The sequence below is a fragment of the Hyperolius riggenbachi genome, chromosome 6 (assembly GCF_040937935.1).
Source record: "Hyperolius riggenbachi isolate aHypRig1 chromosome 6, aHypRig1.pri, whole genome shotgun sequence".
Classification (NCBI taxonomy): domain Eukaryota; kingdom Metazoa; phylum Chordata; class Amphibia; order Anura; family Hyperoliidae; genus Hyperolius; species Hyperolius riggenbachi.
The window spans coordinates 26868791-26880973 of record NC_090651.1 but is presented as its reverse complement, the minus strand read 5'-3'; the positions used below and the strand labels follow the sequence as shown (position 1 = coordinate 26880973).

At 49.4% G+C, this 12183-nt stretch overlaps 1 protein-coding gene across 1 annotated transcript in view; it reads right to left on the bottom strand.

Moving 5' to 3' along the window:
• The window catches only part of LOC137522387 (sodium/glucose cotransporter 4-like), a 101287-nt gene that overhangs the window by 258 nt on the left and 88846 nt on the right, over window positions 1-12183 (bottom strand). Inside the window, exons 12-14 of the mRNA XM_068242432.1 lie at window positions 10670-10802; window positions 5813-5887; window positions 1-456 (exon numbers count right to left, since the gene is read on the bottom strand). The exon at window positions 1-456 is cut by the window's left edge and continues 258 nt beyond it. Coding sequence (XP_068098533.1) covers window positions 248-456; window positions 5813-5887; window positions 10670-10802 — 417 coding nt within the window. The 3' untranslated portion in view covers window positions 1-247. The remainder of the gene's footprint in view (window positions 457-5812; window positions 5888-10669; window positions 10803-12183) is intronic.

Here is a 12183-nt window from a genome sequence, read left to right as displayed (position 1 = left end):
CTGAGTTTACGGTTTCATACAGCATACTTCAGAATATAAAAAGAACTGTAAAGGAGAGAAAATATATCCTTTACGCTATATAGCTAGTAAATAAGGGAGGTAACCGAGTACTGTGACTTTACTTGGCAAGAACCAGTAGGTACCCTCTTTAGAAGATAGTTTGCAATTGGTTGCTATGGGATCCTGCATATTTGCCATCTGTTCAGGTGTGTTAGACTATGGCTATGGGTTACAGTTCAGTACTACGTTAAGCGAAATATCCCCAAAGGAAAATGTTGATGGTTAGGAGGATGATGGCATTGACATTGCAGATGTTTCTCCAGAGTGGCTTCTCTTCTATGCTGGTCAGTTTCCTCTGTAACTTCTGCTGTTCCTCTTTGGACAACTTGACTTCGGGCTGGATCGATATTCCACAGAACCAGAAAAATACCTTCTTCCACCAGGGGTATGTACGTGCTGCAATCAGAGAGTGGAACTCATCAATTCAAGACCATGCTTGTGAGAAATAGTCTTCCATGGCTTCACTCTAGCAGGATATTTAGGCCTATTAGCACTGATTAGGCGCTCTGTCTTGAGCCTAGGGAGAGGCGCGCTGTCCTGGGCCTTGGGAGAAGGCGCCCTGTCCTGGGCCTAGGGAGAAGGCGCCCTGTCCTGGGCTAAGGGAGAGGTGCTCTGTCCTGGGCCTAGGGAGAAGGCGCCCTGTCCTGGGCCTAGGGAAAGGCTCTCTGTCCTGGGCCTAGGGAAAGGCTCTCTGTCCTGGGCTAAGGGAGAGGTGCTCTGTCCTGGGCCTAGGGAGAAGGCGCCCTGTCCTGGGCTAAGGGAGAGGCGCTCTGTCCTGGGCTAAGGGAGAGGCGCTCTGTCCTGGGCTAAGGGAGAGGCGCTCTGTCCTGGGCTAAGGGAGAGGCGCTCTGTCCTGGGCCTAGGGAGAGGCGCTCTGTCCTGGGCCTAGGGAGAGGCGCTCTGTCCTGGGCCTAGGGAGAGGCGCTCTGTCCTGGGCCTAGGGAGAGGCGCTCTGTCCTGGGCCTAGGGAGAGGCGCTCTGTCCTGGGCCTAGGGAGAGGCGCTCTGTCCTGGGCCTAGGGAGAGGCGCTCTGTCCTGGGCCTAGGGAGAGGCGCTCTGTCCTGGGCCTAGGGAGAGGCGCTCTGTCCTGGGCCTAGGGAGAGGCGCTCTGTCCTGGGCCTAGGGAGAGGCGCTCTGTCCTGGGCCTAGGGAGAGGCGCTCTGTCCTGGGCCTAGGGAGAGGCGCTCTGTCCTGGGCCTAGGGAGAGGCGCTCTGTCCTGGGCCTAGGGAGAGGCGCTCTGTCCTGGGCCTAGGGAGAGGCGCTCTGTCCTGGGCCTAGGGAGAGGCGCTCTGTCCTGGGCCTAGGGAGAGGCGCTCTGTCCTGGGCCTAGGGAGAGGCGCTCTGTCCTGGGCCTAGGGAGAGGCGCTCTGTCCTGGGCCTAGGGAGAGGCGCTCTGTCCTGGGCCTAGGGAGAGGCGCTCTGTCCTGGGCCTAGGGAGAGGCGCTCTGTCCTGGGCCTAGGGAGAGGGCGCCCTGTCCTGGGCCTAGGGAAATGCTCTCTGTCCTGGGCTAAGGGAGAGGCACTCTGTCCCAGGCCTGCCCCAGGGCCCAATACTAACAGTTAGTATTGGGCCCTGGGGCCCGGACAGAGAGCATATCCCTTGGCCCAGGACAGAGCGCCTGTCACGATCGCTTCTGCTGCGTTTACTGCTGGCTGCAGTGGTATTGCAACCCAAGCAGTTCTGATGTCATTACATGCATTTGCTTGAATAGTTTGGTTTGCACTCAAACTAGTTGCTTATTCCATCTGCAGTCACTCTGAAGTTAATGACAGTTTAATATGCTTTTGTGAAAACAAACGTTGTCTGTGGGGCTGCAATCCCTTTCTTGCAGGCTGCATAGCTTTGTCTGCCTTTTCCTGCTGTCAGCCTGTTATTGATTACCATTCACCTGTGTGGGAATCTGCATGTCTGCTCCCATTGGATGACCTCAGTATAAAGGACTGCTTCCTGCAGCGCCCCATGAGCTATCATAGTCTCAGATTCAGTCTGTTACTCTGTCCGAGCCTCACCTCGTTCCTAGTCCGTGTGGACTGCGCTGACTCCTGCGAAGGGGTCAGCGAGTCCTCCTAATCTTGCTCGTTATCAGAAGTTGTTACTTTGCTTGTCTTGCGTCATATATTGGTTCATCGCCGATATATACGCATACTAGTACGTTTGTTATTTTCCTTGTATTCGTGTTACGTTAATACATCAGTGTCGCTGATATATACGTACTCGAACTGTTTATTTCCTGTGTTCAGTCAGTCAGTTTTCCAGCACGTTTTGGTAGGTTGCGAGTATCGTGATCACTCGTGCTTAGCTAGTTCAGTCCTGATCCTAGTCCTGCTCCAGTTCTTAGTCAGTGTTCCTTGCTTATGTCATATATCAGTTTATCGCCGATATATACGTATGTCAGTTAGTCGTTTGTAGTTAGTTGATAGCTGTAATCGTAATACGCTAGGAAATCATACCTATTGTATATTTGTGTGGTTACATCTGCCTTCTTTGAACTCTATTTCCTGACTATCCTGCCCTTGTGAGGCACGCCACCGCTGCAATCGCATTGGCTGCCTCATTCCAGTCTGTCTTGTCTTGGACGTTTGCTGTCACTTAAGCAGTGACTAGTTAAGCAAACGTTCATTCTGTTACCTGTCCTGCTCTTCGGAGATCTGGTTTATGCGCCCAGCGCTACCGTGCGCTGGGCCACTATAGTGGAAGGATTATTTGTGGCTGTTCGGATCTGCGCCTGCTCTGTGCGCCACATCTCCTGTTGGAGTCAGTCCTCTCTTCCAATAAACTGGGGATATCCTGGTTCCTTGTGCTAGCGTGTGTACCTCCTTCACGTCAGAATTAGAGATGTCGCGAACCTCCGATTTTCGGTTTGCGAACCTCCGCGAAAGGTTCGGTTCGCGAAAAAGTTTGCGAACCGCAATAGACTTCAATGGGGAGGCGAACGTTGAAAATTTAAACAAATTCTACTGGCTGGAAAAATGATAGAAAACATGTTTCAAAGGCTCTAATACCTGGAGGCCCACCCTCCTCCCCTTCTACCTATCTCATCTGCCAGGGAATTATACTATTTCAAAAACCAGTTTACATACCATAGCTGGGAATCGAACCCAGGTCTAACTGTGTGGTGGGCAAGCACCCTAACCGCTGTACCACAACAGTACTAACTGAAGCTGGCCTAGCATTTACTATTTAAGCTCAATGCAATAGAAACATTAGGTTGCTTAAAGGGAACCTTAACTGAGAGTGATATGGATGTTTCCTGTAAACAATACCAGTTGCCTGGCAGTCCAGCTGATCTCTGTGGCTGAATCACACCCTGAAACAAGCATGCAGCTAATCCAGTCTGACTTCAGTCAGAGCACCTGATCTGCATGCTTGTTCAGGGGCTGTGGCTAAAAGTATTAGAGACACAGGATCAGCAGGAGATTGAACCTGGGTCTCACTGTGTGGTGGGCAAGCACCCTAACCGCTGTACCACAACAGTACTAACTGAAGCTGGCCTAGCATTTACCATTTATGCTCAATACAAGAGAAAAAGTAGACAGTAAGCCAGCACCTATTCAGTAGGAGACCTTAGGCAAGTCTTCCTAACACTGCTACTGCCTATAGAGCATGCCCTAGTGGCTGCAGCTCTGGTGCTTTGAGTCCGCCAGGAGAAAAGCGTGATATAAATGTTAAGCAACCTAAGCAACCTAATGTTTCTATTGCATTGAGCATAAATAGTAAATGCTAGGCCAGCTTCAGTTAGTACTGTTGTGGTACAGCGGTTAGGGTGCTTGCCCACCACACAGTTAGACCTGGGTTCGATTCCCAGCTATGGTATGTAAACTGGTTTTTGAAATAGTATAATTCCCTGGCAGATGAGACCCTCCTCCCTCCGGTAGGAGGGAGGAGGGAAGCAGCTGTCCCTTAACTAATTAGTGTAGGCAGACGAGTGAAATGGCATAAGGACCTTGCTTGGAGGAGGGAGGGAGGGGGGCGGGCCTCGAGCAGTGTGTTTGGCAATAATGTGCCTGCTGACTGTCATGTAGAGGGTCAAAGTTTTGCTCAATAGAGCATTATGGGGCGAATCGAACTTCCACAAAAGTTCACCTGCTGCAGGCGAACGCGAACCCCCAAAGTTCGTCTGGAACCGTTCGCCGGCGAACAGTTCGCTACATCTCTAGTCAGAATCCTCATTGTGTGCTGACCGTGGAGGATATACCACCAAGCTTAACAGCGCCTCTCCCTAGGCCTAGGACAGAGTGTCTCTCCCTAGGCCCAAGACAAAGCACCTCTCCCTAGGCCCAGGACAGAGCACCTCTCCCTAGGCCCAGGACAGGGCGTCTCTCCCTAGGCCCAAGACAAAGCAACTCTCCCTAGGCCCAGGACAGAGCACCTCTCCCTAGACCCAGGACAGAGCACCTCTCCCTAGGCCCAGGACAGAGCACCTCTCCCTAGGCCCAGGACAGAGCATCTCCCTAGGCCCAGGACCAAGCGCCTCTCCCTAGCCCCAGGACCGAGCGCACCGGCGTACCTACCGGGGATGCAACCCCATCAGCCGCAAGGGAGCCCGGGGCCGCTCTGGGGCCTGCTCACTGTGCGCGGGGGGAGCGCTGCCGCCCGCCCGATTCTGGACCCTTCAGCAAGGTGCTCAACTGGCCGCAGCGTCTAATAGACGCTGCACCAGTTCATTCCCCGCAGCCCCGCTCCAGCAGCCTGCATATTCCTCCGGCAGGCAGAGCAGGGCTACGGCAAGATGGCCGCCGAAGCCCTGTACTGGAGACTATTTGTGTCTCCAGTACAGGGCTTCGGCAGCCATCTTGCCGTAGCCCTGCACTCTGCCTGTCAGTGCGGGAGATGTGCTGCAGTGCACAGGAGGATCCTCGGGGAGTTGTGCACCAGAGGCCTGGAGAGACTCCTGACAGGTAAGTGAATTGTTTTTTGTTTTTTTTACAAGGGCATTTTTTTTTCTGGTGTCTGCTGCCCACATTACGATATTCTGGGGACTGACTGCTGCCCACATTAGAATATTCTGGTGACTGCTGCCCACATTGCGATTTTCTGGTGACTGCTGCCCACATTGCGATTTTCTGGTGACTGCTGCCCACATTAGGATTTTCTGGTGACTGCTGCCCACATTGCGATTTTCTGGTGACTGCTGCCCACATTGCGATTTTCTGACCCACATTACGATTTTCTGGTGAACACTGCCCATGTTACGATTTTCTGGTGAACTCTGACCACATTACGATTTTCTGGCCCACATTACGATATTCTGGTGAACGCTGCCCACATTACGATTGTCTGTTGAATGCTGTCCACGTTACAATTTTCTGGTGAACTCTGCCCACGTTACGATTTTCTGCTGAACTCTGCCCACATTACGATTTTCTGGTGAACTCTGCCCACATTACGATTTTCTGGTGAACTCTGCCCACATTATGATTTTCTGGTGAACTCTGCCCACATTACGATTTTCTGGCCCACATTACGATTTTCTGGTGAACTCTGCCCACATTACGATTTTCTGGCCCACATTACGATTGTCTGGTGAAATGCTTCCCACTTTACAATTAATTTACAGTGAAACGCTGCCCCATTACGATTATTTGGCACCTATGGGGGGGGGGGCCCATCCAAATATTCGCAGGGGGGCCCAGTAATTTCTAGTTACGCCCCTGACCGAGCGCCTCTCCCTAGGCCCAGGACAGAGCGCATTTCCCTAGACACCAGACAGAGCGCATCTCCCTTGGCTGTAGTGACAGTCATTCACTTACTGTTGCTAAGGACTTTCTCCTCCATGGTGGACGAGCTGTCATTTGTCAGTTCATCTTGTGGTTTTAATCCACCATCTGGGAAAAAGAAAAATAACCGTTTAATTTGGCACCTTTGAAGGAGTTTACTTACTACAAAAACTCATGTAATACCTTTATTACCACACAGGTCATGTTTGCAATGGAATACGAGTTATGTTTTAAGACAGGTGCAGAACATAACTACATAAATGCAGAATGATGTTCCATGTTCTGTAGCTGATAAAACTAGGGGTTTACTATAGGAGTTAAGGGTTCCTAAAGTGACATGTGACATAGGGCCTGATGCACAAACCACCCATAAATTTGCAATGTGCAAAAAGCGCACAGGCAGGCTAAAGTTTCCATATAGATATAGAAGCAACAACAAACGAGCACAATCCTAACAAAGACCAAATCCATGTCTGGACAATTAAACGCTATAATCATAAACAGACGTCCACGATATCATAAAGTAGACCAAATCTACAGCTCCATCTTAAATGAGAATAGTCTTTATTAAGGAAAAATGTTTTAAAAACAATAAAAAAAAAAGTTCCACACAGGTGGAGCCACAAAGTGCGGACAATATAATCAACATGTATATATGTTACGGCCAGAACCCGAAGTTTGGCCACTTTGCATTCTGGCCGGCCACTTCGGGTTCTGGCCGGCCAATGTGCGAACTGTCCGCGGCGGTGCGGCCAATGTTAGAAATGAAATGTTTGCAGTAAAGATTAAATGTCTGGTCGTCTCGCTGCGGCCAAATGTATCAACAGTCCATTGCGGCCAAATGTATCAACAGTGCGTTCATTTAGTGAACTAAAGCCAGCGGCAATGTAACAAATGAAGCCGCCGGCTTTCTCTCCTCCCCTCCTGCCTCTCTCCCTCTCTCTCCTGGCATCCGGCGGGGACATGCGTGTCCCCCCAGAGTCGTTCGTCGCAGCAGGGAATCCAGCTGTTCGTTCCTGCAGAGCGGGTGCTGGCAGAAGAAATGTCTGCAGCCTCCCCGCTCTGCTGCCCTGGTGCGACGTACGACTCTCGGGGACACGCATGTCCCCCCCCCCAGCTGCCCGATGTTCTATAGGAGAGAGAGAGAGAGAGAGGGAGGGGGGAGGAGAGAAAGCCGGCGGCTTCATTTGTTACATTGCCGCCGGCTTAATTTCATTAAATGAACGCACTTTTGACACATTTGGCCGCAGCGAGACGTCCGGAACATACATTAATCTTTACTGCAATCATTTCATTTCTAACATTGGCTGCAGCGCCGCGGCCACTTCGCACATTGACCGGCCAGAACCCGAAGTGGCCGGCCAGAACGCAAAGTGGCCAAACTTCGGGTTCTGGCCGTAACATACACAATAAATACATAACACACGGTAAGAGGAACAATCCCTTCTATTATTCAACAAATAATTCAGCTTAAGCTGCAGCATAGACTGATACACAAAATGTAAAACAATACACCGCCATTCGGCTAATCATATTAAGTCTGCATAGCCGCAGCTAGCTAATATGTGCTTACCCTGGACAAGGATGGAATCCGCACAAGGAGGCCCGGCTCGGTGTCTATCTAACGCGTGTCGGACATCAGATGAAGGACGGATGTCCGACACGCATTAGATAGACACCGGGCCAGGCCTTCTTGTGCGGATTCCATCCTTGTCCAGCGAAATCACAGATTAGCTAGCTGCGGCTATGCAGACTTAATATGATTAGCCGAATGGTGGTGTATTGTTTTACATTTTGTGTATCAGTCTATGCTGCAGCTTAAAGAGAACCCGAGGCGGGGTTCTATGACTGCAATCCACATACAGAGGCTGGGTCTGCCTATACTGCTGAGCCTCTGTTGCTATTTCAAACCCCCCTAAGTCCCCCCTGCGCTCTGTAATCAGCCATAAATCACAGCCGTGCTGTGCGGGCTGTGTTTACATCAGTAATATCACTCTGCCGCTCCCCCCCCGCATCCTGCAGAGCTCCGGGCCCCGCCTGCGTCCCTTCCCTCCAATCAGCGGCAAGGGAAGGGACGCAGGCGGGGACCGGAGCTCTGCAGGATGCGGGGGGAGCGGCAGAGTGTGTCAGCAGTGCGGCTGTAATATATGGCTGATTACAGAGTGCAGGGGAAACTTTGGGGGGGATTGAAATAGCAAAAGAGGCTGGGCTGTATAGGCAGACCCAGCCTCTGTATGTGGATTGCATTCATAGAACCCCGCCTCAGGTTCTCTTTAAGCTGAATTAATTTGTTGAATAATAGAAGGAATTGTTCTCTTACCCTGTGTTATGTATTTATTGTACTGTATATACATGCTGATTATATTGTCCGCACTTTGTGGCTCCACCTGTGTGGAACTTTTTTAATTGTTTTTAAAACATTTTTTCCTTAATAAAGACTATATTCATTTAATATGGAGCTGTAGACTCGATATACATATAGGGCGCATTTCTCTAGATTTGCCAGCTGCACTGTGCAAAAGTTTAGTTTCACTTTAAATTGTTGTGCTGCCCCCGGCCCGAGATGACATCATGCCGCACCGCCGCTGCCCTAGTTTGATTGGCTGCCAGTTCCCGAGAAAGAAAAAAAAAAAAAAGCAGGGACACTGAGATCACGGCGGCTGGAAAGAGAAGTCCAGGCAGTCGGTGGAGAAGGCTGGAGACCTGCTGTGCAGCGCCAATCGCATGCTGGACCCCAAAACCCTGCAGCAGGTCCGGGCCCAGGCAGAGAGTTTCAGTGTAGGAGGGGCGCACAACTCACTCAACTATCATTCCCCTATGGTGTTTGAAGTAGAGAGAAATAAGAAAAGGGGATACATGGCAGTGAGTGCAAGCCAGATAACTAGAGATTAAGGTGTTGGGGGCCCTGTGGCCCTCTTAGTCTAATAGCAATCAGTGTGTGACGGTTGGGGTGGGAGGGATGGGGGGCGCACTTTGGTGTCTCAGCCTTGGGTGCTGGAGGACCTTGTCCCAGCTCTGCCCTGCAGAAGCAGGTAATTACCTACCCTGAGCTGAGCACGGGATTACCTCTCTGGGCATATTTTTCCTACCCCCAGCTCAGCTCATGGTTACCGCCAGGTGCTGAACATTGAAAAACTACCTTCATGTAGCCAAGACAGTCAGAAGTACTTTAAACATAGAGTTGCAACCTTTACATACAAAAGACTATGGCTTCAATTCATCAAGCATTACCGCATTCGGTAATGCTAAAAACAGCTGACTTAAGGGAGCACTTTAGAAAATGTTAATTCATCAAAGCTGTTACCGAATGAGAAGCTGAAATGACACAGCAATGAGATAAATTACCGACATGTGCTCAACAAATGTTAATTCATCAAGGTTCCCACATTCGCTAGCACATTCGGTGTTTATCTCAAGCTCTCCCCTGTCGTTACAGGCTTCGAAAGCCTTCTGTGTGAATGTTTTCATGATTAGCAGGAGCAGGCAGCCAATAGAAACAGCCCATGTTCTCCTGCAAGTGCTGCTGATAGGTCACACAGGCTTCTCCACACAAAGCTTTCAGACCCCCCAGACAGTGAGCAGAGAGAACGGGACAAAATATATCCCCAGATTCCCTTCGGTAGTGTAACCCTTTCAGGCCCTGTTTGATAATGCAAAGATGCTGGTGGTGAAATCACCAAGCATGGCATTTGTAATGTCTCCAGGAAGTTCATCTACGTTGTGGCAAATAAATAAAATGTTAAGAAAGACTGATGGACAGATTCAGAGCTGCAGAGGCAGTACAAGTAACAGTAACTATAACACGTTTACATCACAAAGGGATGTCTGGATGCCTTCTATTGTTATCAGCTTGTAACAACACAGGGACATTCCAAGCTGCTCTGCACCACTCTGCAGTTATCGAACAGCCTTTGATGAATTGAAGCCTAGTAGTTCGGTAACTTAACGAACCTCTACCGCACATGGAAAAACATTGATGAATTAGCACAGTGAAGTGTAAAATACCGAATGCGGTATTTTAAGGACTGGGGTTTCGTTATCGAACACCCTTTGATGAATTGAAGCCTATGAGATTCCGGGAAAGTCCCATTTAGGATTAAGACTATGGCCTCGATTCATAAAAGTGCCTGCGAGCGGGGAAAGTCGAGCGGGGAAACACCGCTGTCGGTATTTCCGCCTTCAGGGAGGTAATTCATAAAAATGTTGCCTGTTGTGACAGGCGTGCGGAGATACTCCGCTGTAGGCAGGCGTTAGGCTGTCGGGAGACATGCGGAAGCCGGAGAAGCAGGCGGAATCCCTCCGTGCGGTGTTCTCTCTGCAGCTGCTTGGGAGGTCTGTCCCATTCACTGCAACGGATTCCGCACGCTTCTCGCCACATCAGAGGTAGCGGTAATACCCATCCGCATACCGCTACCTCTAATCTTTATGAATTGACATTTGTTACTTTTGCTGTGATAATCACCGCGCAAGGCGGTGATTGATCACTCTGCTTGTGGATGTCGGCTTTTCATGCGGAAAAAGCCTTTATGAATACATATTTTGCTGTGTGGTCGGTAAAGCGAGCGGCTTTCTGCATTTCCTCATGCGGAAATGCTTTATGAATCGAGGCCTATGTACAGTTTCATTTCACATCAGGCTTGCTTTAAAACAATCTAATTTAGGCTACATATACATATCCATGGGGTGGGGATAGTCAGTGAGATGCTAGTAATTCTTATTTGAGGAACATTTTATGCAGCTTGGGATAGACCAGTCAAATGCAGCAGCTACATTTGGACAATTTCCAAGAAGCACTCATTAAGCATAAAATGTACATCAAATTGCAACGCATCTCACTGACCATCTCTGCCCTGAGGAACTTGTAAGTCAAGGAAGGAAAATGGAGATGACCTGGCTGTTTCTCGATTGTGAGGGTGGTGGAATTTACTGCAGAATTGTTTGACGGATCTTCAAAATCTTCAAGTTCTTTCAGATGAAAATTTGGCTCGGCTTTGTGTCTTGTCCACCAAGTTAATCGACGAAGCTACACAAATCAAAGAAAGCAGTAAATATAACAACTGCTACGCTAGCAGAAGAGGAGACAAAAAAAAAGTGAACAAATTTGTGCAGGTTCAGAAACTTGTAGTACAAATTGAACCTACAAGAACCTTGGAACCATAGGCTTATCACAAGCCTCTCAAAAGAACAATAAGCACCAGGACACCAAGAATACACACTGCGACTAGCGGAAAACCATATTTGTTGTCATTCTAAATGTGATGTACCAACAGGGGAGGACTGGCCAGGGGGGAAAGGGGGAAATTTCCCCCCAGGCTGCCTCTCATTTAATGATTTAGGGCTGGTACAGTGCTTGCTGCATTCAGGTTTTTGTACAAAGCAATGTGAAACATTAGGCTGGCTGAGAAAAATAAAGGTGCAATTACGGAGCAATTAGAGGATGGGTAAGCTGGTAAATGTACACAGCAAGATGCAGAGCAGAGGCTTGCCTGCAGGGTCCATAGAAAAAAAAACAAAAAAACGGTTTGCTTTCACACCATTATAGCTCCCAACTGTCCCTCTTCTGACGGGACAGTACCTCTATAGACATAGGTGTGTATGTGTGTGTGCGTGTGTGTGTGTGTGTGTGTGTGTGTGTGTGGGGGGGGCGAAGTCATGGGGAATTAAGGTGGCCATACATCTGTTGTCTCAGCGATCAACCACCTGTTTTGATAATTACTATCGGATTGGGTGAAAATCGGTGCCGCCACAAGCATGCCCAATTGACGATTTGACTGATTTGGGGCGGAAATTGGTTGAATCTGAGATGCTGGGAAATCTCAGGCCAATGTGGTTGATTTGGTGTGCAGCGGTAATGACGTGCGATAATCACGAACAACGGACACAACGGAAACCCCTTGCTGTCATCCCTCCAAATGTATTATGTGATCCCCGGTGCCTGTGCAGTTATACTTTACCTGTCACACTGCCCTGGAAGTGTCCTTGCTGTATTTCCGCATAGACGCCCCACGTGACTACCAGCATGTAGCACGTGGGGTACGTGTCTGACGTAATTTGGCCTTGAGCTGCCATGGAAACGGGCCTCTAGTTTGTGTTTTCCCCCTAGGCTGAAAGGTCCCAGTCCTCCCCTGTGTACCAAATAGGGTTTCCACCTTCAAAATCTCTACACTAAGGGCTCTATTCATAAAACATTTGCGGTAAAAAAAAATCTTGGAGGGAAAACACCGCATCGGTATTTTACACTAATGTGCTAATTCATATAAATGATTACACTTGCGATAATAGGTCAGGGAATTCCCGCACTAAACGGGGCGGTGCTGCTGAGTTGTTACATTTGCTGGCTGAATTGATACATTTTCTCCTGCAGAGACAGCTAGTATAAAGCAGGCAGCCCCAGCATCCCTTTA